At 45.0% G+C, this 26,751-nt stretch overlaps 1 protein-coding gene across 1 annotated transcript; it reads right to left on the bottom strand.

Annotated features, from left to right (window-relative positions):
- Positions 1–1,620: 1,620 nt before the first annotated feature.
- si:ch1073-184j22.1 (erythroferrone) lies at positions 1,621–26,005 on the bottom strand. The gene is made up of 8 exons (XM_020467413.2): positions 24,730–26,005; positions 24,328–24,444; positions 22,374–22,488; positions 5,047–5,174; positions 4,595–4,706; positions 2,308–2,389; positions 2,101–2,176; positions 1,621–1,799 (listed from the first exon to the last, which is right to left on the bottom strand). The coding sequence occupies exons 1-8, from the start codon at positions 24,889–24,891 to the stop codon at positions 1,701–1,703; spliced, it is 891 nt and encodes a 296-aa protein (XP_020323002.1). The 5' UTR covers positions 24,892–26,005; the 3' UTR covers positions 1,621–1,700.
- Positions 26,006–26,751: the final 746 nt, after the last annotated feature.

Here is a 26,751-nt window from a genome sequence, read left to right as displayed (position 1 = left end):
AGTACTGTGAGTTTCCATAGTCTGTTCTGGACTTGGGGATTGTGAAGAAACCTCTGGTGGCATGTCTTGTGGGGTATGCATGGGTGTCCGAGCTGTGTGCCGGTAGTTTAGACAGACAGCTCGGTGCATTCAAAATGTCAATACCTCTCATAAATAAAAGTAGTGATGAAGTCAATCTCTCCTCCACTTTCAGCCAGGAGAGATTTACATGTATATTGTTAATATTAGCTATCTGTGTACATCCAAGGGCCAGCCCTGCTGCCCTGTTCTGAGTCAATTGCATTTTTCCTAAGTCCTTTTTGTGGCACCTGACCACACGACTGAACAGCAGTCAAGGTGCGACAAAACTAGGGCCTGTAAGACGTGCCTTGTTGATAGTGTTGTTAAGAGGGCAGATCATCGCTTTATTATAGACAGACTGCTCCCTATCTTAGCTACTACTGCATCAATATGTTTTAACAATGACAGTTAAAATCTAGAGTTACTCCAAGCAGTTCAGTCATCTCAACTTGCTCCATTTCCACATGATTACAACATTTAGTTGTTTAGCGTTTAGTGAGTGTTTTGTTCCGAAAATACAATGCTTTTAGATTTAGAAATATTTAGGGCTAACATATTCCTTGCCACCCACTCTGAAACTAACTGCAGTCTTTGTTGAGCGTTGCAGTCATTTCAGTTGCTGTAGTAGCTGACATGTATAGTGTTGAGTCATACGCATACATAGGCACTCTGTCTTTACTCAAAGTCAGTGGCATGTCGTTAGTAAAAAATCAAAAAGAGCAAGAGGCCTAAACAGCTACCCTGGGGAATTCCTGATTCTGATTGGATTATATTTGATAGGCTTCCATTAAAGGACACCCTCTGTGTTCTGTTAGACAAGTAACTCTTTATCCACATTATAGCAGGGGGTGTAAAGCCATAACACACGTTTTTCCAGCAGCTGCATGTCTAACAGGACAGCCCCCACAATCATTTTATCATCAATTTCTCTCAGCCAATCATCAGTCCTGTTTGTAAGTGCTGTGCTTGCTGAGTGTCGTTCCCTATAAGCATGCTGAAATTCTGTTGTCAATTTGTTTACTGTGAAATGGCATTGTATCTGGTCAAACACCATTTTTTCCATTAGTTTACTAAGGGTTGGTAACAGGCTGATTGGTCAGCTATTTGAGCCAGTAAAGGGGGCTTTACTATTCTAGTAGGCTTACATTGAAGATGTGGCAAATAGGAGTGGCAATATTGTCTGCTATTATCCTCAGTAATTTTCCATCCAGATTGATTGGCTCAAATGATTGGCTCAAACGCATTAAGAAGGAAATAAATCCCACAAATTAACTTTTAACAAGGCACACCTGTTAATTGAAATGCATTCCTGGTGACTTCCTCATGAAGCTGTTTTAGAGAATGCCAAGGGTGTGCAAAGCTGTCATCAAGGCAAAGCGTGGCTACTTTGAACAATCTCAAATATAAAATACATTTTAATTTGTTTTAACACTTTTTTGGTTACTACATGATTCCATGCGTGCTATTTTATAGTTTTGATGTCTTCACTATTATTCTACAATGTAGAAAATATAAAAAAAGAAGGAAAAACCATTGAATGATTAGGTGGGTCCAAACTTCTGACTGGTACTGTACGTGGTTTAATATGTTTGTTCATTTCAGTCTATGGGTGTGTGTGTGTATCATTTGTTTTACTGTGTTCACACTCCCAGGAGTATCCCGGAAAACAAAGTATCCTGGAGGACTGTGAGTGCTGAGCCTGTTCCGTTGTCGACGAAAATGGACACATACTCCCCCGCCTGCAAGCCAGAACATAAAGGGTAAAGACCATCAGTCACTCCGCACTCTACTCTCAATCCTTTCACCAAGAGCAGTGTTTATGCTCATCTATCACTCTGACTGCCAGTATCATTCCTCGCAAACAAGGTAATTGCACATAATTGTCAAAGTATATGTCTTTATCTGGAGATGAGAGTGTTGATAGGAGTGTGTGCAGATATCAGATTGTTGTGAATGGGTGGCCATATACATGTTTAACTCAATACTGTGTTTGTGTGAACGTGTAATAATACCCTGTGTGTGTGTGAGAGAGTATATTACCTGTATGTAAAGGGTTCCTGTCAGTAAGATGCTGAAGACTCCTGAACTACCCACCCCTGTCACCGAATCCAGAGACCTGGAACATTCAGAGGCATATCTCAGGAAAAACAGGCAGGAACAACTGGCAATGATTGAATACATCTCTGTTTGTGTGTGTGTGTGTGTTTGTGTGTGTGTGTGTGAGAGTGTGTGCGTACTAGTACTCACACATTGCTCTGGCATAGGGACTCAATGCAGATGGAAGCCTTCACACTATCCTTCATCCTGGCTTGTGACCTCTCATTGGGCTCTGAGAACACACACACACACACACACACACACACACACACACACACACACACACACACACACACACACACACACACACACACACACACACACACACACACAGGTCAGTGGCAACCCATCATTCAGGGCAGGTGGGGCCTGCCTGTTTTGCTTCTTATTTTGGCAAGAATACGTGTCACCAATCAGTTTGCAAACAATGTAAAAAACAATGTAATTGAGTTAATAAAGTTGCATACACACATGGTCTCTTTTTTTGCTTTTTTGAGTAAGGCAGGTGTGTCAGGGTAAATGCAAGTGTCTCAGCCTAGCCGAGGGCTTTCTGTGGTGGTGGGGCGAGCCAGCAGAAAATACAGAGCGTTGCGTCTGATTGGCTCAGTTTTCTGTCATGATTGGCTCAGTTTTCGGTCACTCATGGGACAGTACGTCATCCCCAATTCTAAGGTCAGAGCTCAAATATTTTTTATTTACAATTGACTGGCAAATCCTTGTCATATGAAGAGAAATTATAGATAAAACGTATCGGTCCTCATCGGCCATTGTACATAAAGATTACACAACAAGTTTGAAATCGCAAATTCAACAATGAGTCGTTTGGAAGGAATCAGTGGCTAATTGCAAGCGTTGCAAAGAAACCACTAAGGTTAGCCTGCTATTCAATGCCAGACATTGATGACACGTTTGATGACAAAATATGCCAACTTAGGACCGCTGCGCCACCTTCACAAGTTGAGTCCAAAAATGTATTGTAATGCTGTTGCATAAATGATGTAATACGCAAGGGAGAAATGTATACTGTAGCTAAGAAAGTAATACTTAGTGTATGTTGTGTAGTAAGCTGTTAGTAGCCCATGTGCCTCACCCTAATCATTTGGTGTATTTTCACCAACGCGGTATTGTAAACACATCGCTCGTGGCCCAGTGTGTGCTTGTTTGGCAACTTTTTTTTGTACAGATTTGACAGTGCTACTGATAGTAGTTGTGGGGCTTGGCTTGTGGTGCTTGGCGTCAAATAGTGTTATATGATGTGCATTTCTTTTTGACACGCAAAGACCCAAGCGGCATTCAATGTGCCTCACCCTAATAATTCTGTTCTATTTTCACCTCTTAATTTTGCCTACTGTTCTAACTTGGTGGTGCACAAATAGCCTATAACCTGTTTTAGAGAAATGTAATCATTGAATATTGTAAGAGCTTCCATTGTCTGTTTATACGCCCCATTTAGTTATCCTACGGTTCTGTCGTGTACAGGGAGTACACTGTAAGAACAGACCCATGTTCTGAATTCTGTCGCTGTACATTTCAAAAGTGCTGAACAAACAGTTATATTAACTACGTCCGTCATCGATTGCTCATGAATGTCTTCATCGAAGTTACGGATTATGTGATAGTTTGTACATCTCAATTGTCACTAGAAACCACATTTGTTTAAGCAAGTCTGCCATATCAGCTATGTTTTTATGTGTAGTTGTTTTGCTGGCATGCATCCCACTTCTTTTTTTCTTTTTTCCCTTCACCAAGATTTGCTAAAATGGCCACTGACAGATGCATACACATTGCAGTGGTGGTATGGGGTGGTTTCCCTTTGGGTGGACTTTCTGAAGAAAGACCCCACCCCTGTTCCTCAGAACTGGCCAGGCCTTATCTTCTCAACATCTGACACTGATTGGCCAGGGCAGTGCCTAGGCCACTTCTGATTGGTGTAAGCCAATGACACACCCAAAACATTCAAACCGTTTTTTGCCTTGCTGCCATCGTCACTTCTTTACTTGGCCTCTTGCAGGCAAAAAATAAGGTCTGATGTATTTCTAGGTTATGAGGGAAAAGCTACTTAGAGAAAAATATATACTGTACATTGCTATGGAGTTATTGTAATGTTGATTTGTATTTGATCTGTTGTGGAGATTTCTTTTGTATGGTTTCCCATCGTTTTTCTTCTTTCCTTGATAGTCTCCTCACTCCGTCTATCCATCCCCCTCTCTTACTCCCTAGCCACTCCCCAGCTCCTATCTTCCTAATTTCCTCATCTAACCACTTTTCTACCCCTCGTTATATCTCTGTTTTCTATCTATTTGTCCTCCTCCCTCTCGAACCTCTTCCTCTTGCTCCCTCTTTTTGTGTTATGGGAATCAATTCAGCCCCAATGTACTGTAAACCCCCTCACCACCATAATTTATCACTTTGGTATGGGCCGGTGTGGAAGTCTCACCTATGAGAAGGCTGGCGGTGAGTTGGTAGAACCCGGAGACGGGAGCCGTGTAGCGGCCACTGCTAGAGTTGAAGCCCTGGCCCCTCTGGAGGCTCTGCTCAGTGTCTGAGACCTGGAGGGGTGAAACAGGGAGACAAAGGTCAATGGTCAAGTGATACTGCCTTAACTAAAATTTAAACCATTTAACCTTGGTCGTATTTGGCAATTTTTTCCCATGCTTTTATGGGATAGAAGGTGTTCTAATATCTGATGATGTAATATTACTGTGCATGTGTGTGCACGTGCATGAGTTTATTGTAGCGTGTGTCTACTCATACAGTTGAAGGCCTGGGGCTCCAGTGAGTTGTGTCTGTAACCATATGCATGTGTGCTTGTGAGTGTGTGCCTGCGTTGGCATATTTATGCGTGTTTGAGTGTGTGTGTGTGTGTGTGTGTGTGAGCGATTCACTCACACTGCTGAATGGCTGCAGCTCTAGCAGACTGCGGCGTGGCACGGTGAGGGGGTGGTGCAGGCGGCAGTGGAAGGCGGTGGCCACACGGGGAGGTCGCTCACAGAGCAGACAGGGTCCACCAGCCATCTCTGAGGTAGAGGGAGAGAGTTCCTGTGATCAGTTGACCTATTTCTTTCTTTTCAAGAGAGACAGAGACAGATTCCCCTCAGTTCATTAGTGCACTATATAGGGAATAGGGTGCTATTTGAGACGCACACAGAGACTGTTCATGGCTTTCACCTACCCAGCCAAGGCAGATCAATGGCTGGATAGGTGAACACCTTCAAGGAAGGAAAGAAGGAAAGGATGCATTGTCAAAGTATTTGAAAAATACATTTAGATTATGTTGGTACTGTTTTCTGTAATGGCAAGAGGGGAGATGAGTGAGATTCATGTGGATTGAGGGAGTAAGTGTCAGAATAATCAAAAAGGTTCTGAAGTGAAAGACGGAATTGTTTTTGTGTTTGTTCATATTCTTAAAGAATATATGTTTGAGTTGTGGTGTGTGAGAGGTGCTGTCTTACATTGCTTTTTGAATTAAGAATCTGAGAGTGCCGTGGGCCTGCCTAATATAAATATATTTCAGATTGATCTGTGTGGATGTGTGCAAATCAGTGGCATACTGCAGTTTCATGAGCCCCACCCCCCTTTAGCCTAAACTATGGGGCAAAGAGAAGAATGTGCAGTTTCATGCTATTCTACACATTTTGCCATCAGGCTGAGAGAAAATGGTGCTTTTGTAAAGCACATTTTCTGCAATTCTACACATTTTTATATAGCTAATCTTTCGATTAATATATATATATATATATATATATATATATATTTGCATTATGCATTATGTGAGTTGAATGCTGTAACACAGAATAAAACAATTAATACAAGTCCCATGATGGTAGTGAATGCCCATGACTGCTTATCACTTATTAACCATCAGTTATTCATATTACTTTACTTTAATAAAACAATTATTTTGTATATTAGATTTGTTTTATTTGATGACTTTATTATTTGATTCCATCTCATCTCTAAAGAGATGTTGCCTATGCTGTCTGACAATATCTCTATTTTAGTAGTTCTTCAAAGTAAATAAGGCATACTTTTAATGACTGCTCAATACCAACTATCAATCACTTAGATGATGTATTTTCAGGTAGAGATACCTCAAAGAAACTGCTTTCTATGCATCCCCTCTTGATTACGCATTCTTCGGTCCCTTACGTAGCAGGCATAAAAGAAACAGACCGGACAAGTAGCTGCACAATGGATTATGGCTATTGTAATTAATTATCACATGTTGTGCACTAAACTATGTAGAACATTGGTCTGTTGGATACTACAACTCCCAACTGTTCAGGCATGATCTGGTTTATCTCTAGAGAAACTGTAGTGAAATGTGTGCATTGAGCTCACAGAAAATAACTGAATGAAATGGAATTAAAATAATTGAACTATCAATGTCTGTCAATTAGTTGTTTAAAAACGGACAAATAACTGACATTTCGGTTAATCGCTCAGCATAATCTCTTGCTATTCTATACATTTTGCCATGAGGCTGAGAGAAAATGTTGCAGTTTTAAAGCACATTTCCTGTAATTGTAAATATTTAAGGCCTGTTCATATGCTACCTGGAGGGGGGGGCGACCTCCAGAAGGTCTGTGGGGGTGTGTGGTACACCAGTGGTGTGAATATATATTTGTTTGAATATCAGCAGTTTGTGTGTGAGTTTAAGTGTTAAAGAGTATGTTTTAGTTTGAGTGCTTGTGTCTGTAGCGTGTCTGCAAGAGTATATGTACGGCGCCACCCTGCTCGGCTGTGTGAATAGAAGTCTTTATGTTTTAGAGGGCTGTGAGAACAGCCTGCAGTTCCCGGAGAGCACAAACAGACCCGTGTCTACTCACATGGCAGCCTGCCAACTCTCATTCCACACACGGACAGTTATTACAAACACACAAATGCCAACTGGAAACATACGCACATACCTCATACACACGTACTCACGCACGAGCACACACACAAAGTAACAAAGACACACTAGCGAGTCTGGAGGAATCTGAGGAATTTTACGGCCCAGCCAAGTCACATCCACGTTCCGGAAAATTACCTCTATTAAGGGATCAGACCAGCCCACAATCAGACAAACAGCCTCCCAAGCATTTTATAGCCTACATTCACCCACATTGTTTAGAAAGACCAACTGTAACCAATACATAAAATGTAGTGGCTGTGCATTGTTATGCAGCATGTACTGAGTTATACTGTGTTTGTAGTGTGAATATACTGCATGCACCGCAGAGTATGTATTCCGTATATTGTTTTCAGCAATTGTAGTATCTTAGGGTTAGGGCTATTTTTCCCCCCATATCAGATGACAGTTTTCAAGCTCTGGCTGCATTTGATAACCAAGATATGTCATAATTCAATAATCCTGTTGCAAAAAATAAACAATTGTGATCTCTGATTCAAACAACTAGCACTGTGGGTTCTGCTTTAGAGTCGGGTGTGGTTTTTCTTCAATATCAAATTGATACCTTTTTATGGATTTCATGGTCGAGTCACTCCATTGTTATGAACGTTCTCAGTGGCCACTGACTCCCAACTTTGGTGTTCACTAGTTTTAAACGGCTAGACAAATAATTAATAGGTACCTCCTTGTCATCATTATGATGTCCTCAGATCAGTGGAAGATGGTGCCATTTATGATTAGGGAGGACTATCTTTTTATGTATTAGCATGGCCTTATTTCTATAAAAAAATGTTGGATGACTGTCATTCATATTCCATTCACACAGTTCAAATATTTTAATTTGCCCTATACCCTTCATGATGTTGCTACAACCCAGTCTATAAAAAAATGTGTGAACTAGGCCTTTGTTACTCCTCTATTAGCGGAGAAAAATACGCCTTAGTTGCAAAATGTCCTCCGGCTACACCATGGTGCTTCTCTAGATGATGCTGGCGGGAAAGGATCGCCTCCCATGGGAACAGGTGGAGGCAGCTAGGAGAGCAGAGGCAGCCGGAGAGAGGAGCCGGCGACACGAGGGAACACGGCTGGCAAGGAAGCCCGAGACTCAGCCCCAAAAACGTCTTGGAGGGAGGCACGGCGAAGCCAGGTAGGAGACCTGCGGCAACTTCCTGTGCTTACCTGGGGGCGAGAGAGACCGGGCAGGCACCGTGTTATGCTGTGGAGCGCACGGTGTCCCCAGTGCGGGTGCATAGCCCGGTGCGGTACATACCAGCTCCTCGTATCGGCCGGGCTAGAGTGGGCATCGATTCAGGTGTCATGAAGCCGGCTCTACGCATCTGGTCTCAGTGCATCTCCATTGGCCGGCGTACATGGCACCAGCCTTACGCATGGTGTCGCCGGTTCGCTTGCACAGCCCAGTGCGGGCTATTCCACCTCCCCGCACTGGCAGGGCGACCGGGAGCATTCAACCAGGTAAGGTTGGGCAGGCTCGGTACTCAAGAGCTCCAGTGCGCCTGCACGGTCCGGTATATACAGTACTACCTCCACGCACCAGCCCTCCGGTGGCATTTCCCCGCACCAGGCTTCCTGTGCGTGTCCTTGGCCCAGTACCACCAGTGCCGACACCACGTACCAGGCCTGCAGTGCGCCTCGCCTGTCCAGCGCTGTCAGAGCCTTCCTCCTCTCCAGCGTCGCCTGAGCTGCTCGTCTACCCAGCGTCGCCTGAGCTGCCCGTCTGTCATGAGCCGCCAGAGTCTCCCGTCTGTCATGAGCCGCCAGAGTCTCCCGTCTGTCATGAGCCGCCAGAGTCTCCCGTCTGTCATGAGCCGCCAGAGTCTCCCGTCTGTCATGAGCCGCCAGAGTCTCCCGTCTGTCATGAGCCGCCAGAGTCTCCCGTCTGTCATGAGCCGCCAGAGTCTCCCGTCTGTCATGAGCCGCCAGAGTCTCCCGTCTGTCATGAGCCGCCAGACTGGCACACTCAGACGAGAGTGCTCTGAAATTGGAGTAGATGGCCAGACTGAATTTATGAACGCACCCCAAATTGTTACTTGCGTAGTGGGGTCTGTTGTTAAGACATGTAGCTAGCTAGGTAAACAATGAGCCATAATCACATCTCATGAAGTTACTACCCAGCTTGAATCTGCAGGTAGCTGACCAACCAGGTTCAATGTTAGCTAGCTAACATTAGGCAATAACTAGCTAAGAAAATGGCTCTGAGATACGAATATTAAGGTCATACACGTAACGTTAGCTAGCAAGCCAGCCAGCTAATGTTAGATAGCTAGGTAAACAATGAACCATGATCCTAACTCATGACGTTACTACCCTGCATGAATCTGCAGGTAGCTAACCAACTAGGTTCGATGTTAGCTAGCTAACATTAGGCAATAGCTAGCTAAGAAAATGGCTCTCAGATACAAATAATAAGGTCATACATGTAACATTAGCTAGCGAGCCAGCCAGCTAACGTTAGCAATGGTAAACAGTGAACCATAATCACAACTCATGACGTTACTACACTGCATGAATCTGCATGTAGCTAACCAACCAGGTTGAATGTTAGCTAGCTAAAATTAGGATATAGCTAGCCAAGAAAATGGCTCTTTCTGTTAAAATTAGAAACCCGTAATATCTGAAAATGTAACTAGGTAGACTAACTTACTTCATTCATGGATGGACGTGTCTCCTGTCGGATGCCATGGTTGCCCTTAGTTTGAAGATGTAATCCGGAGATAGGTGTTTTCTCCATCTCCTTAGCTATCATACTCGAATTCCACTGATTTCAAAACTCGAACCTCCAGAAAGTCGAGAGCAACTCTAAAGCAGTTTTAATACATGATACATAAGAAAGCTGTGTTAGACAGAATTACCTACTGACCAGCTTAAATAGACAGAAGTGTGGCAGACCAATCCAAACTCATCTCTCGGCATGTCCAGCCCACTCATTACTCAGCCAACCATGGCTAGTGGGAAGGTTGGTGTCTTTTTATGTGGCTAAACCAGACAACTAGACTTGTGATTTAACTATTTTATTTGTATTTACAGATGGCATACAAGTTTGTTATTAAGGCACATGAATGTTCACATGTTCGAGAAGGTATTTCTACCAAAAAATGCATTGTGATTCAAAAAAGTTTACATTCAAACGGCTCACCTGTGAAGTAGTGACCCGCCTGTAACCTGCCCCGCCCCCCTTTCGGAAAAGCTGACCACGACTCCATTTTGTTGATCCCTGCCTACAGACAGAAACTAAAACAAGAGGCTCCCACGCTGAGGTCTGTCCAACGCTGGTCCGACCAAGCTGACTCCACACTCCAAGACTGCTTCCATCACGTGGACTGGGAGATGTTTCGTATTGCGTCAGATAACAACATTGACGAATACGCTGATTCGGTGTGCGAGTTCATTAGAACGTGCGTTGAAGATGTCGTTCCCATAGCAACGATTAAAACATTCCCTAACCAGAAACCGTGGATTGATGGCAGCATTCGTGTGAAACTGAAAGCGCGAACCACTGCTTTTAATCAGGGCAAGGTGTCTGGTAACATGACCGAATACAAACAGTGCAGCTATTCCCTCCGCAAGGCTATCAAACAAGCTAAGCGCCAGTACAGAGACAAAGTAGAATCTCAATTCAACGGCTCAGACACAAGAGGCATGTGGCAGGGTCTACAGTCAATCACGGACTACAGGAAGAAATCCAGCCCAGTCACGGACCAGGATGTCTTGCTCCCAGGCAGACTAAATAACTTTTTTGCCCGCTTTGAGGACAATACTGTGCCACTGACACGGCCTGCAACGAAAACATGCGGTCTCTCCTTCACTGCAGCCGAGGTGAGTAAGACATTTAAACGTGTTAACCATCGCAAAGCTGCAGGCCCAGACGGCATCCCCAGCCGCGCCCTCAGAGCATGCGCAGACCAGCTGGCCGGTGTGTTTACGGACATATTCAATCAATCCCTATACCAGTCTGCTGTTCCCACATGCTTCAAGAGGGCCACCATTGTTCCTGTTCCCAAGAAAGCTAAGGTAACTGAGCTAAACGACTACCGCCCCGTAGCACTCACATCCGTCATCATGAAGTGCTTTGAGAGACTAGTCAAGGACCATATCACCTCCACCCTACCTGACACCCTAGACCCACTCCAATTTGCTTACCGCCCAAATAGGTCCACAGACGATGCAATCTCAACCACACTGCACACTGCCCTAACCCATCTGGGCAAGAGGAATACCTATGTGAGAATGCTGTTCATCGACTACAGCTCGGCATTCAACACCATAGTACCCTCCAAGCTCGTCATCAAGCTCGAGACCCTGGGTCTCGACCCCGCCCTGTGCAACTGGGTACTGGACTTCCTGACTGGCCGCCCCCAGGTGGTGAGGGTAGGCAACAACATCTCCTCCCCGCTGATCCTCAACACTGGGGCCCCACAAGGGTGCGTTCTGAGCCCTCTCCTGTACTCCCTGTTTACCCACGACTGCGTGGCCACGCACGCCTCCAACTCAATCATCAAGTTTGCAGACAACACAACAGTGGTAGGCTTGATTACCAACAACGACGAGACGGCCTACAGGGAGGAGGTGAGGGCCCTCGGAGTGTGGTGTCAGGAAAATAACCTCACACTCAACGTCAACAAAACTAAGGAGATGATTGTGGACTTCAGGAAACAGCAGAGGGAACACCCCCCTATCCACATCGATGGAACAGTAGTGGAGAGGGTAGCAAGTTTTAAGTTCCTTGGCATACACATCACAGACAAACTTAATTGGTCCACTCACACAGACAGCATCGTGAAGAAGGCGCAGCAGCGCCTCTTCAACCTCATCAGGCTGAAGAAATTTGGCTTGTCACCAAAAGCACTCACAAACTTCTACAGATGCACAATCGAGAGCATCCTGGCGGGCTGTATCACCGCCTGGTATGGCAACTGCACCGCCCTCAACCGCAAGGCTCTCCAGAGGGTAGTGAGGTCTGCACAACGCATCACCGGGGGCAAACTACCTGCCCTCCAGGACACCTACACCACCCGATGCTACAGGAAGGCCATAAAGGTCATCAAGGACATCAACCACCCGAGCCACTGCCTGTTCACCCCGCTGTCATCCAGAAGGCGAGGTCAGTACAGGTGCATCAAAGCTGGGACCGAGAGACTGAAAAACAGCTTCTATCTCAAGGCCATCAGACTGTTAAACAGCCACCACTAACATTGAGTGGCTGCTGCCAACACACTGTCAATGACACTGACTCAACTCCAGCCACTTTAATAATGGGAATTGATGGGAAATGATGTAAATATATCACTAGCCACTTTAAACAATGCTACCTTATATAATGTTACTTACCCTACATTATTCATCTCATATCTATATGAGATACCTATATCGACTGCATCCTTATGTAATACATGTATCACTAGCCACTTTAACTATGCCACTTTGTTTACATACTCATCTCATATGTTATACTGTACTCGATATCATCTACTGTATCTTGCCTATGCTGCTCTGTACCATCACTCATTCATATATCCTTATGTACATATTCCTTATCCCCTTACACTGTATAAGACAGTAGTTTTTTTGGAATTGTTAGTTAGATTACTTGTTCGTTATTACTGCATTGTCGGAACTAGAAGCACAAGCATTTCGCTACACTCGCATTAACATCTGCTAACCATGTGTATGTGACAAATACAATTTGATTTGATTTGATTTTGATAATCCTGTTAAGAAGGCAAAACAGCGCTTTATTATAGACAGACTTCTCCCCATTTTAGCTACTACTGCATCAAATGTTTTGACCATGACAGTTTACAATCCAGGATTTCTCCAAGCAGTTTTGTCACCGCATCTTGCTCAATTTCCCCATTATGTATTACAAGTTGAGGTTTAGTGATTTGTCCCAAATACAATGCTTTTATTTTTAGAAATATTTAGGACTAATTCATTCCTTTCCACCGACTCTGAACTAACTGCAACTCTTTGTTAAGTGTAGAAGTCATATCAGTCGCTGTAGTAGCTGACGTGTACAGTGTTGAATCATCCGCATACATAGACACACTAACTACACATGTCGTTAGTAAAGATTGAAAAAAGTTAGAGGCCTAGACCGCTGCCCTGGGGACTTCCTGATTCTACCTAGATTATGTTGGAGAGGGTTCCATTTAAGAACACCCTCTGTGTTCTGTTAGACAGGTAATTCTTAATCCACAATATAGCAGGGAGTGTAAAGCCATAAACACAAGTTTTTCCAGCAAAAGACTATTATCGATCATGTCAAAAGCCGCACTAAAGTCAAACAAAACATTCCCCACAATCATCCATTTCTCTCAGCCAGTCATTTGTGTAAGTGCTGTGCTTATTGAATGTCCTTCCCTAAAAGCGTGCAATTTGTTTACTGTAAAATAACATTTTATCTAGGCAAACACTATTTTTTCCAAAAGTTCACCAAGGGTTGATAACAGGCTGATTGGTTGGCTATTTGAGCCAGTAAAGGGGGCTTTGCTATTGTTAGGTAGAGGAATGACTTTTGTTTCCCTACAGGCCTGGGGGCACATACTTTCTAGTAGGCTTAAATTGAAGATGTGGCAAATAGGAGTGGCAATATCGTCCACTATTATCCTCAGTAATTTTTCATCCAAGTTGTCAGACCCCGGTGGCTTGTCATTGTTGACAGACAACAATGATTTTTCTTTATTCGGTCAGATATACTTGGATGTGTAGTGTCAGTGTTTGTTGCTGGCATGTCATGCCTAAATGTGCTACTCTTGCTAACGACTAAAGTAGTTGGTATATCAGTCGGTGAATTAGCCATCTGATTCAATGAATGATGGAGATGAGTTAGCCTTTTTTCCCAACATTTTATTTAAGGTGCTCCAAAATTTTAACTATTATTCTTTATGTAATTTATCTTTGTTTCATAGTGTAGTGTCTTCTTTTTATACAGTTTAGTCACATGATTTCTCATTTTGCCTCATCCATCTCAAACATACAATTTTTCAATTCCTCATCAATCCACGGGGATTTAACAGCTTTTACAATCCTTTTCTTAATGGGTGCGTAATCATGTGCCTATGAACCAGAGTTATACTGTTAGCACTGTGGTGGTTTGCCCTAGTAGGAAGTCCACTATGTGCAGCTCACCCTGCACTAACATACATACGTAGAAGTAGTAGAAGTAGATATGCTCATGTTATGTTAGTGCGGGGTGAATTGCACATAGTGGACTTCCTACTAGGGCAAACCGCCACAGTGCTAACAGTATAAATCTGGTTCATAGGCACATGATTACTGCATACAATAGCTGTAGGATCAGCAGAGGAATTCAGAGCAGTAAGAGGTACATAAATTAGGTTACTTACATTGTGTCTGCCAAGGCTCCTGGTATAATGTACATTTGCTGAAGCATTATGACAACTCTGTGTCACAATTGTAGGGATTTACTGAGCTGGGCTTGGGTCATTGATAAGTCATTGTCTCAATGTAGCCTTATAATGCTGTGAAAGGATCCAGGTACACAAATGATTTGGATGGATCCCATCTTCCTTATAAAACACGTTTTGTTTCCAAAAGGTATCAAAATTGTCAACAAACGTTACACTCATTGAGCTGCAATAATCACGTAGCCAGTTGTGAAGAGAAAGAATCCTGCTCAATGCCACAATTCAGAGAGGGCACAGGGCCAGATATGATGGGTCTTTTGTTAGTGTTTAGCAGAGACACTAATCAGCTTTTGTAAATCCAGTTTCAACTGTTCAGAGCTGCACTTCATAATGTCATTCAAACCCACATGGACTACGATAGAATCAATTTCCATGTCCTGACGTAGTACATTCGGGAACTGGTAAGTAATGTTAATTACTCACACTCCTGGATAGGACATTGTTTTTGCACCGAGAGCTGCCCAAAATCATGGCTGGTGAGAAGGACAAGAAAATCTGACGGCTCCCACGCTTCACAGGATTTGGAGAACCCTTTATGGACAGGTGAGAGGCAGGATAACCTGAGCACATTGCTCCTGGCGCCTGGTGCAGGCTTCCGACAGATGGAGAAGCCCCGGTCGATCCATAGCAGGTTACCAAGATCGACTTAGAAATCGTAGGAACACTGAGCCGCAGACACAGGTGCAGGAAGATCAGGCTCCAGTACGGCGGAACTATTTGTTGTTTGTATCCGCTTTGGGCCTCTTGTTGGGAGTGTAGACTGCTTTGCGAGAGGCCGCTGTCTTCGGCTTCCACAGCTTGTGACATGCGACCATCGTTGATTGCCATGTTCCTCTTGCTGTGCTCCATCGACTCCGCTATCAGATGGGGGAGGAAAGGCATGAGATGGCTCCCCTGGTGAATCAACTCCAGGCAACACCGGCCAGTATGATAACAACAAACGATAAGGTGGAGATGTATCCAACAAGAGTGAAAGCCGCCGAGCCACCGGTGTAGAAAAGGTAAACATTCCACTCTGCATTTGCTCCAGTTTCTTACGTAAGCTGGCGACCTGTGTGATCAAGGAAGCCACCTACAGCCTATAAATCTCGGCAAGCAAACAATTGCCACATTGGAACTCTGAGTGATCCAGTTTGTCCCGAAACAAAGCGTAGTAGATACAGCTCCCAGAGCACTGGAACTGTACATGTATTACTGTGGATAAAGAGGGCTCCATTGGAAAACTCATGGGACTAACTTCGCTCGCTTGATGACGAGCAGATTAGCAAATCTGTCAAGCAGGCTTCAACCGGTCTGTTAAGCATAAAATAGTGGTCCTAGCTGTTAAAAGCTAATCCATGCTAATCCATGCAAAAACAAGTTCAGTATTTATATTTAATGAATATTGGTTGTGTTTTAGTCAAAAATGACATGTTTTCAGCATACAGTTTTCAGCTGCGATGTTGAGGCTATTGTAGACCTTCATTGCAAAACAGTGTGTTTTAACCAAATAAGGTGACGTGAATATATTTTGTATTTAGCAGAGCTTTATCTAAAAACGATAACTTTTTGAATGTTTCCCCCCCCCAAAAAAATTCACTGAATAGGCTGGTCCTCCCCTTCCTCCTCTGAGGAGCCTCCACTGCATCAGCCATATGCCTAAAGTATATCTATGCCGCCATTATCTAGCAACTATCGTCGTAGAAACCTAGCAATGCTAACATGCTCTTCACTTAATTTTAACTATGTAACATTATTCTTCCAAAGTAAAACTGATGACATCATAATGCTGATTAAGGGTTTGCCTATGAAATGTAATCTTATTTCCAAGCCACACTTTACTATAAGAGAATGCATTGCGTGGAGCTGTATGCCAGTATGGAGTCCGAGAACTTGTGCAACAGAGTTAAGAATGTACCATAAGCTCACGCGACAGCTAGCTTGACATGTCGCTGATGGAGCCATCCAGGAGGTACCTTTTAAGTTGCTCAACCCCGTTTGGAACATTGTCAAGGACGGTGGTCAGGTGTGTTGCGAAGCAGAGGATCACTGGTTTGAGCCCAGTCTGAGGCAATCAGACAGTGGATGAATCTAAGCTGTTAGCAGCACTCTGACCCGCTGCGGCGTAGAAGCCCTATGGGCCGGCTGAAGCATGAGGTGGGATAGGAACCTACCGAGCCAACCGAGGCAAGGAAACCTCTCGAGCCAGCTAGGGCGTGACAGCCCGACGAGTCAGCTTAGGCCCCCCCCATTCCATCGGCGGCAGAATCCAAGCCAGACGTCACCAACAAAACAAGAAAACTCATGGGCCGGCTGAGGCATAGGAGCCCAACAAGCCGTCTGAAGCATGATGTGGGATGTGAACCTGCCGAACCAACCGGGGCAAGAAAACCTCTCGAGCCAGCTAGGGCATGACAGCCCAACGAGCCAGCTTCGACACCCCCGGTTCCATCGGCACCAGCCCCCAGGTCCGACATCACCAACAAAACAAAACCACCAAAAACTTCCTGATGCTTCTTGTAATGGTAGTAGCATTATGTAAGGCCCAATGCAGGAGATGAATAGCAAGTACAGGGAGTGAACCATTTAATACAGATGGACATGCAACAGAACAGGGGCAGCGTCTGGACATAAACACGACACAACAAACAATGCTACTACAGGGAACATCACATAGGAGCAAATATATATGCAGGGGCAGTCAACAAAGAGAGGTAGTCCAGGTGAGTCCAATGAGCACAGCTGCATGTAATGATGATAACAGGTGTGTATGATGACGGGTAGGCTGGCAACCTCGAGCGCAGGGAGGGGGAGCGGGGGCAGGCGTGACACTGTAAAGCTGGAGCGTTACAGATTCCGTAATAGAAATGTAAAGGTAATTTCCGATTGAGCCAACATATCGAGTGTTTACCGTGAATGCAGTCTCCGCTAAAGTGGAACATTGCCTTTAAATTTAAATCACAAGATAAAGCTGAACTTCCGTGATGTGGATTGAAGAGCACTAGGACTATGTTTTAGGGAAGGCTTAAAACAAAATAATTTAAAAAGACCCGCCTATGTGTCTTCAGAATCCATAGTACTCTTAATGCTTGTTAGACTATTGTCAAACAAGGGTATTCTAGTGGTTAGAGCTGTGGACTAGTAACTGAAAGGTTGCAAATTTGAATCCCCGAGCTGACAAGGTACAAAGCTGTCGTTCTGCCCCTGAACAGGCAGTTAACGAACTGTTCCTAGGCCGTCATTGAAAATAAGACGGCCTAGGAACAGTTTCAAATGGCAAAGCTTCCCCCAGGAGATGAGGGTTTTTGATCATCCCATCAGTGGCTGGAACGCTGCTCAGACTCATTATGCTTCGGCAGGGCAGCCGGAGCATAGCTGATCACACCATTGACTTTCGGACGCTCGCAGCTGAGAGAGGTTGGAATGCAGAGGCACTTCACTCAGTCTTTCTGAACGGACTCAGAGAGGTTCTCAAGGACGAACTGGCTTCCCGGGACAACCCTGAGGAGCTTATCGTTCTGGCGATCTGGATTGACAACCAGCTTCGGGAACGTCGTCATGAGAGGACAGAGGGGTTCTGAGTTGGTTCCAGTGTTTCGGGCCCCACTAAGGAAGTCGACTCTTCATTTGTTCCACTGCCATATGCTGAGCTTGCTTATCCTATACCCTATCAGGGTTCTCAATTCGGCAATGGTTCTCCATCATATCCTTCAGAGGAGCCGATGCAATTGTGGAGGCACCAGACTTTCCACTCTGGAGAGTCAGATAGTCTCCTGCGGCCGATACGGTACACACCTTGCTTCCGGCCAACCTGCGGTAGGACAATGGACAGTTGGACATTCCCGCTTTCATAGACTGTGGGGCTACCGGCTGTTTTCTGGATCGCACATTAGCTTGCCCACAGAGGCTGCCACTCACTAAGCTGGACACTCCATTGTCAGTCACTGTGCTGGATGGTCAACCCCTAGGGTCTGGGAAGGTGAAGCAACTCACCATGCCTATTCAGCTACGAGTTCTGCATGACCATGTGGATCTTATCCAGTTACATCTGGTGGACTCTCCTGAGCTTCCCCTGGTTCTTGGACATCCATGGCTTTCCACCCATAATCCTACAATTGACTGGCCTTCAGGAAGAGTTCTGGGATGGAATCCTTCATGCCAGTTCACCTGCCAGCATCTCTGTCCACACCATTCCAGCTCTGCTCGTCTGGAGACCTCCGCTCCTGTTCCTCTGGCTGGGAATGACAAGACTGACCGTTCCCGCGTACCTCGGGATTACTGGGATTTGGGGCAGGTCTTCAGCAAACAAAAGGCCAGCAAACTACCTCCTCACAGACCCTATGATTGTGCCATCAACCTCCTGTCCGGTACCACTCCTCCGAGAGGAGGGCTGTATTGTCTCTCAGGTCCAGAGACTGCAGCCACGAGCGATTATATTGAGGACGTGCTGGCGGCTGATTTTATTCGATTTTATTCACTTCACCTGCAGGTGCTGGTTTTTCTTTGTTGGGAAGAAGGATGTGGGATTACGTCCCTGTATTGATTACCGGATTTAAATAACATTACCATCAAGAACCGTTACCCCCTTCCCCTTATGTCATCAGATTTTGAGAGACACCAGGAAGCTATTGTATTTACGGAACGCGTACAAGCTGCTGTGCATCAGACAGCGTACAACACTCCTAATGGACATTATGAGTACCGGGTCATGACGTTTGGACTTACTAATGCTCCAGACGTTTTCCAGGCCCTGGTAAATGATGTGCTGCACGACATCCTTCACCAGTTTGTGTTTGTGTACCTGGATGATGTCCCCATCTTCTCCAAGTCCATGGTTGAACATGTCCAACATGTCCGCCAGGTTCTCCAAAGACTCCTCGCTCATCACTTGTTTGTGAAGCCCGAAAAGTGTGAGTTTCACGTTCCTCAGATCTCCTTACTGGGGTATATCATGTTTCAGGGCTGTATACTGATGGACTCCCAAAAGGTAAGAGCGATGGTCAACTGGCCGCAAACCAGTCAAGCAAGTTCAGCGTTTTTTGGGTTTTGCTCATTTCTACCGCACATTTGTGAGAAACTTTAGTGCTGTGACAGCGCCATTGACAACGCTCACCAAGGGCTCGGCTGGGCATGTATGCTGGACCCTTGCTGCAGAGAAGGCGTTCCAGGACCTGAAACGTCGGTTTTCTTCTGCAACCATTCTTGTTCATGCGGATCCTTCTCTTCCCTTCGTGATAGAGGTGTATGCCTCTGACGTTGGCGTGGGGGCGGTTCTGTCTCAGCGCTCGGTGAAAGACCTAAAGCTTCATCCCTGTGCCTTCTTCTCCAGGCTTCTCACTCCAGAGGAGAGTAACTATGATGTCGGCAATCAAGAGCTTCTTGCAGTCAAACTGGCTTTGGAGGAGAGGCGGCACTGGTTGGAGGGCTCGAAACATCCCTTTACGGTTTGGACTGACCACAAGAACCTGGCCTACATCCAGGAGGCTAAATGCTTTAACCCCTGAAAGGCTCGTTGGGCTCTCTTCTTCACTCGGTTTAGATGCACATTATCTTACCTTCCGGGGTCTAAGAAAGTGAAGCCGGTTGCCCTTTCTTGCCAGTTCCCCAGCTCCAGTGAGGATCGGCCGTTTGAACCCATCATCGCAAGGTAGCTCATCCCCGTGCCGGGGGTCCTGGGGTATAGAGACTGTAGTGAGGGAGGCAAAAGGTAGGGAGGCAGTTCCAGACAGCTGTCCACCTAACATACTTTTTGTTCCTCTTGGGACACGGTCCAAGGTTCTTCAGTGGGCTCACTGGTCGCATCCCACCTCTCATCTGGGAGGGCAGCGAACGCTGGAGTTTTTGAGAAGGAGGTTTTGGTGGCCCTCAGTGAAGGCGGACACTCGGACCTTTGTGGCTGCCTGTCCGACATGCGCCCGGAACAAGACTCCTCGTCAGTAGCCTCTGGGGTTTCTTCATCTGCTGCCAACACATTCTCAACCATGGTTCCATCTCTCTATGGATTTCATCACGGGCCTTCCATGCTCAGAGGGACACACGGTCATTCTGGTCGTTGTGGACTGCTTTTCCAAGGCGGCACATTTCATTCCGCTGACTGAACTCCCATCTGCCCGTGAGACTGCTCAGCTAGTTTTCCGCCTTCACAGTCTTCCTCTGGACATAGTCTCCGACCGGGGCCCCCTGTTTGCATCCAGATTTTGGAGGGAATTTTGTACTCTTCTGGGGTCATCAGCCAGTCCTCAGGTTATCACCCTCAGTCCAATGGTCAAACTGAGCGGGTGAACTAGGATCTGGAGACCACCTTACGGTGCTGTGTGTCCCCCAACCCTGCCACTTGGGAGTCAGCACCTTCCCTGGGTGGAGTATGCACACAACACTTTCCAGTGTTCTGGCCTGTCATCATTCCAGGTGTTGTACGGATGCCAGCCCCCCTGTTTCCAGATCAGGAGATTGAAGTGATGGTTCCGTCAGCTCAACGCCTCACCTCTCGTTCTGGACCTGGAAGAGGGCTTGGTCAGTGCTCCTGAGGTCCTCAGCTCGGGTTCAACAACAGTCCAACCGTCATCGCCGCCCGTGGTGTTCAGTCCTCTGGTTCTGGCCACTCGGCCTCCACCTCCGCCTCGCATGATAGCAGGACAGCCAGCCTACATGGTGTGATGCATCCTCTCCAGTCGTCAGTTCCGGCGAGGGACTCGGGAGGGTTACGAGCATGAGGAACGTTCCTTGGTTCCGGCCCGGGACATTTTGTACCCCGTATTAATTCAGGACTTCCGTCGACGCTCAGCTACCCCTGGTGGAATGTCAGGAGCCATTCCTTGAGAGGGTAGGGGGGTCCTGTTACAGGTCAGGTTTTCTCCCTTAAGTGTACTACCTGAGGTTGCCACTGGAGAGCACCCTTGGGTTACATCTGGTATCCAGGTGACCCTGATTGGGCTTATTGGGATCACCTGCTGGATGACTATTTAGGTTCCTCTGTGGACTGGGCCAGTTGCTCAGGTCTTATGTTTTGTTCAGTGTTCTCGTGTGCCCTTGCTTTGTTGTTTTGCTATGAAGACCTTAATTAAATATTCTGGATGTACCCTTTACATCTGCCTGCTGTGTTTCTCTGCGCCTGTGTCCGAGTTCGTACTAGCACCATTGTCACAATTATGTGACGATTAATAGGCTAACGTGTAGCCTACAGAATGTAGCCAATTGGAATATAATCAAATATGGGGCCTATTGCAACCACCGATTGCTCTAGATTATCGCCATCTGATGTCTCAATAAACCATCAATACGCTCTAATTTCCCCCGCACAGCTGATCTCAACTGTCACCATTATTGGTCACCTCATTACCGCTTCCTATATTATATCAGTATTACCGTAGTCCTGCTTGCAACCAAAGTCTTTTAAGATATGTTAATCCTCTGGTTGGTAGTGTAATTGGAACAACTGAGACCTTTTTGAACAGACTAATGGTGATGTATCTATTTGACAAGCATTCCATACAATAGAAACAAAGTATTTAATTGTTTACCACAGCAAACCTACTGTGGAAATTTACCCAACATTTTGTATGAATGGAAACTCATGTTGGTGTGGCCTATTGTTATCATTGTTCCCTATTTATGTTATCCCAAAGTGTCTGGCATGCTAATTTATTATCAAGATCAAAATATCCCTGGACTGAAATGTGTAAATATATCAAGCCAATCTTTCAGTTCTTTGTGCCAGAAGGGCCAGAATCGACACGATAGGCCTGTAACCGCTAGACCACCCCAGGCCATGATTGAACAAAATTTGAACCTTAGGATACACTTGACACTATGTCGTAGCCTAGTGGAGACCAATAACTGGTTGACATCCAGGTCTGTCCCTTAATTTCAGAGTCAGCCATTGGTCTGTTCTTACGTACCTCTCAGTCGTAGCTGGAACTCCTGCATCAGCTCTTCCTGCTGAGGTAACAGGGGGGCGGGGGGGCCAGGTGGCCCTTGAGGGCCTGGTGGTCCGGGGGGGCCCGGTAGACCATGCTACAGACAGAGACAAAAAAACAATTGAAACCAGTCCTCGATGATCAGTCCTCAAATAGTTCAGACAAACGGGAATATCTAAGGGCTTCTACATCTAAAACTGATTGGTTACAGTTATTCTCGATGGGAGGCAGCTACAGATTTTATTGGTGATATGAGAAAACTGAGGATGGATCAGCAACATTGTAATTAATCCACAATACTAACCTAAATGACAGAGTGAAAAGAAGGAAGCCTGTACAGAATAAAAATATTCCAGAACATGCATCTTGTTTGCAATAAGGCATGAAAGTAAAACTGTAGAAGATGTAGCCAAGAAATTAACTTTATGTCCTGAATACAAAGCTTTATTTTTGGGGAAAATCCAACACAACATATCACTGAGTACAACTCTTCATATTTTAAAGCATGGTCATCAGCAAGGACTAGGGAGTTTTTTAGGATTAAAAGAATAAAGCTAAGCACAGGCTGAATCCTAAAGGAAAACCTGGTTCAGTCTGCTTTACAACAGACACTGGGAGAAAAAAAAGCACCTTTCAGCAGGACAGCAACCTAAAACACAAGGCCAAATATACACTAAAGTTGCTTATAAATGTTCCTGAGTGGCATAGTTACAGTTTTGACTTAAATCGGCTTGAAAATCTATGGCTGAAAATGGCTGTCTAGCAATGATCAACAACCAACTTGACAGAGCTTGAAGTATTGTAAAAATAATAATGGGCAAATATTGTACAATCCAGTTGTGCAAAGCTCTTAGTGACTTACCCAGAAAGACTGCTATAATCACTGCCAAAGGGGATCCTAACATGTATTGACTCAGGGGTGTGAATACTTATGTACATTTTATATTTCTGTATTTCATTTTTAATGGATTTTTTAAAACATTTCTAAAAACATGTTTTCACTTTGTCATTATGCGGTATTGCATGTAAATTGGTGAAAAAAAGATTTTATCCATTTTGAATTCAGGCTGTAACACAACAAAATGTTGAATAAGTCAAGGGGTATGAATACTTTCTGAAGGCACTGTATATATACTGAACAAAAATATAAACGCAACATGTAAAGTGTTGCACCCATGTTTCAGGAACTGAAATAAAATAAATGTTCCATACCCACAAAAAACGTTTACATCCCCGTTTGTGAGCATTTCTTTTTTGGCACGATAATCCATCCACAGGTGTGGCATATCAAGAAGCTGATTAAACAGCATGATCATTCCACAGGTGCACCTTGTGCTGGGGACAATAACTAAAATGTGCACTTTTGTCACACAACACGATGCCACAGACTTCAAGTTTAGAGGGAGTGTGCAATTGGCATGCTGACTGCAGGAATGTCCACCAGAGCTGTTGCCAGAGAATTTCATGTTTATTTCTCTACCATAAGCCTCCTCCAACGTCATTTTAGAGAATTTGGCAGTATGTCCTCACAACCGCAGAACACGTGGAGGTCAAGGGCTGGCGAGATTACACATCTGGCTTCTTCACCTGCGGGATCGTTTGAGACCAGCCACCCGAACAGCTGATGAAACTAAGGAGTTTTTCTGTCTTTAATAAAGTATTTTGTGGGGAAAAACTAATTCTGATTGGCACCCATAGCTGCGCCGCTGCCCAGTCATGTGAAATCCATAGATTAGGGCCTAATTCATTTATTTCAATTGACCGATTTCCTTATATGAACTGTAACTCAGTAAAATCTTTGCATGTTGTGTTTCTGTTTTTGTTCAGTACTTATATAAGCCAGAATGTGAATGTACCTGTGTTAGCTAGCTTGTACCTGTGTTAGCTAGGCTTGTATTAGCCTACTGTGTGGATTTCCATTTGTATATCTACTCACCTTAGATGCCCTCTTTGGGGGCTTGGTCTTCTTGTTCTCTCCTTTGTTGGAGTTGTGTCTGAAGACGAGCCAGGAGTTACGAGGACTGACGATGGCCACATCTGAGGAGACAGTCTCCTGCAATTACAATGAGTTACTACTACCATGAATGTTGAAAAATATCCCCTTAAACCTTACGGACTGTAACCACTTGGTCCTCACACTGAACAGCAATATCATAATATTTACCACCGCAATTATATATGACTCACAACCTTATACCCATCATAACAGTCATTCATCAAGTCAGACACATACTGCCATTTGGAGAGAAAAAAAAACATGTTTAACTGTTCATGTGCGATTATGTGTGTACATGTGAGAGACGTATTGCTAACGGTGTGTGTGAAAATAGAGACGTACCGGGCTCTCCGTACTGCCAGTGTTATTCTCTCCCTGGTTCTCCTGACTCTTTTCGCTCTGTGCAGCACAAAAAGTCACCAGCAGCACCATTAGGAGGGGCAGCAGCAGGAGCCCTCGTACCCTGCTCAAGGTGCCCCTGCCTTGGGCCGTATAGGGCAGCATGGTGGGGAAGGGCTGGAGGGCTGGTGGTGCTCCTTCCAGGGACACAGCTCTTCAGCTCGCCTGTCTTAGGCACCCATACTACGGAGATGATAGATCCTCAATACAGTTGCTCTGGTTTGCTGCTGGTTAATGGTAATAGGATTGTAGTCAAAGTTTAGAAGAATCACCGGCCTTCAGTTCTGTGGTAATTATTTTGGGGGGTTAAGTTGGCAGTATAGTTCCTCAGGTTAGTTTTCGAAGAGTTCCTGCTCCTGTGGAGGCCCCGTGATGCCACTATGTTGCGTTTTGTCTGTCTATGTCACTCTGTGCGTAGTAATACCAACCCATATGACGATTTAATGTCTCTCCATGCCTCTTTATCTTCTTTGTTTCTCTCCGTTTCTGTTGATATAAACGTTTTGATTTCAGCGTGTCGAATACTTACTGCATATGTTGCATGCAAACTTGTTTGAGAAATTCGGTGTGTGTGGTATAGCCAATGTGTGAGACATAAATACTGTGTGTGTGGCACAGGCAGGTTTTCTGTCTTTGAATGTGTGTATGTGCGTAACAATTTTACTCTGTGTGTGGTATTGGCACAGTGGGTGGTATTAATTCTCTTCTTTTGCCCTCCTCTGTCTAGCCACTCTTTTTCCCTTACTCGTTCACTGCCCTGTACTCTCTCTTCTCTTGCTCTCTCTCACTGTCTGTCTTTCTCTCCCTCTCTTCGCAATAGCAGTTGTTCCTTTGGTTGTCGGTTTAATTAGGGTGTCCTGTTCCCAGATAGATTTCCAACTTGTCTTGACTTCAATCCATATTCCTTGCGCTCAACACGCTGCTCCAGTGTAATGGCTGTGTTTGGACGGGTTCTGTTTGTAGATCTTTCTCTCTCCAAAGCATTTTTTTTTATCTTCGTCTTGTTGAAGACTCCTCCTCCTCCCTCCCTCCTTAGTGGGCTCCTCCTTCACTCTCACTCTATCAGCCTCTTGATCTTGAGCTGTCATTCTTTCCAGCTGCAGCCCTGTTCCTCTTGTCTGCCCAGAGTCATTCTGTCTCTCTTTATCTCGCTCCCTCCTCCCTGTGTTCTTTCCCTGTCTCCGTTCTTTGTTTGTGGTCTCTTTCATTCCCTCCCTCTCTGAATCATTTTCCCTTCTCTGCTGCAAGTTCTCCAGCACTGACTTACATGGCTTCCCACATGTCATTATTTTTTGCTGGGTCCTAGTGCCAACAAGGTAGGCATTACTCCTTGACCCTGACCCAAGGACGTCGAATTGAATTTATTACATCCTTAAGAGTCAGACAATTGAAATACATTTTTATTATGGTGAACCTGGAGTTGTCAAAGTGAGAGAGTTCAGCCGAATACTCTTTATTGGTCTTATTCACAAATTTGTCTCTAGTTAAAAATAAATCAACATTTACAGACCACATTGACATAAATGACAACACACGGTTACACAGACCAATCGAGCCATTGACAACACAAGCTGTAACATCTGGCGATATGGAGGATCAATGCAAAAGAAAGGGGGAAAGTGAGGGAGACAGAAGAAGAGGGAGAGACACACAGCAGAGATATGAGAGGGGAGTGGTCTAACATTTGTTCAATGTTGCCAAGATGATGACATTTGTCAGGAAAGTTGGTGCATGAGAGCGAGCACTCCAGATGATGAAATGTTATTTTGAAGTTGAGTGTACCGTTTCAGTGGAAATGTATCTCTCTCACAGCGGGGGGTTAAATTGCGGGGAGATTACCGGTTTCCGTTTTTTTGCTACTGCAGTAATGTCAGCTGCTGTACAGTACAGGCACAGATAGAACAAGGCGCTAATTATACAAATCTTTGCTACAGTGTATCAAAAGAAATTCTCTGGTAAAAAACA

The sequence above is a fragment of the Oncorhynchus kisutch genome, linkage group LG30 (genome assembly GCF_002021735.2).
Source record: "Oncorhynchus kisutch isolate 150728-3 linkage group LG30, Okis_V2, whole genome shotgun sequence".
Classification (NCBI taxonomy): Eukaryota; Metazoa; Chordata; class Actinopteri; order Salmoniformes; family Salmonidae; genus Oncorhynchus; species Oncorhynchus kisutch.
This window is presented reverse-complemented; position numbering and strand designations above follow the sequence as displayed.

What these genes read in the sequence shown, in the direction of transcription:
- si:ch1073-184j22.1 (XM_020467413.2), bottom strand. Translation starts at nt 24,891, where the DNA reads ATGCTGCCCTATACGGCCCAAGGCAGGGGCACCTTGAGCAGGGTACGA. An exon ending in GTTCCAGCTACGACTGAGAG is followed by an intron (nt 5,175 to 22,373) that starts GTACGTAAGAAC and finishes CCTCTACCTCAG; the next exon opens with AGATGGCTGGTGGACCCTGT. An exon ending in TCCCTATGCCAGAGCAATGT is followed by an intron (nt 2,177 to 2,307) that starts GTGAGTACTAGT and finishes TGAATGTTCCAG; the next exon opens with GTCTCTGGATTCGGTGACAG.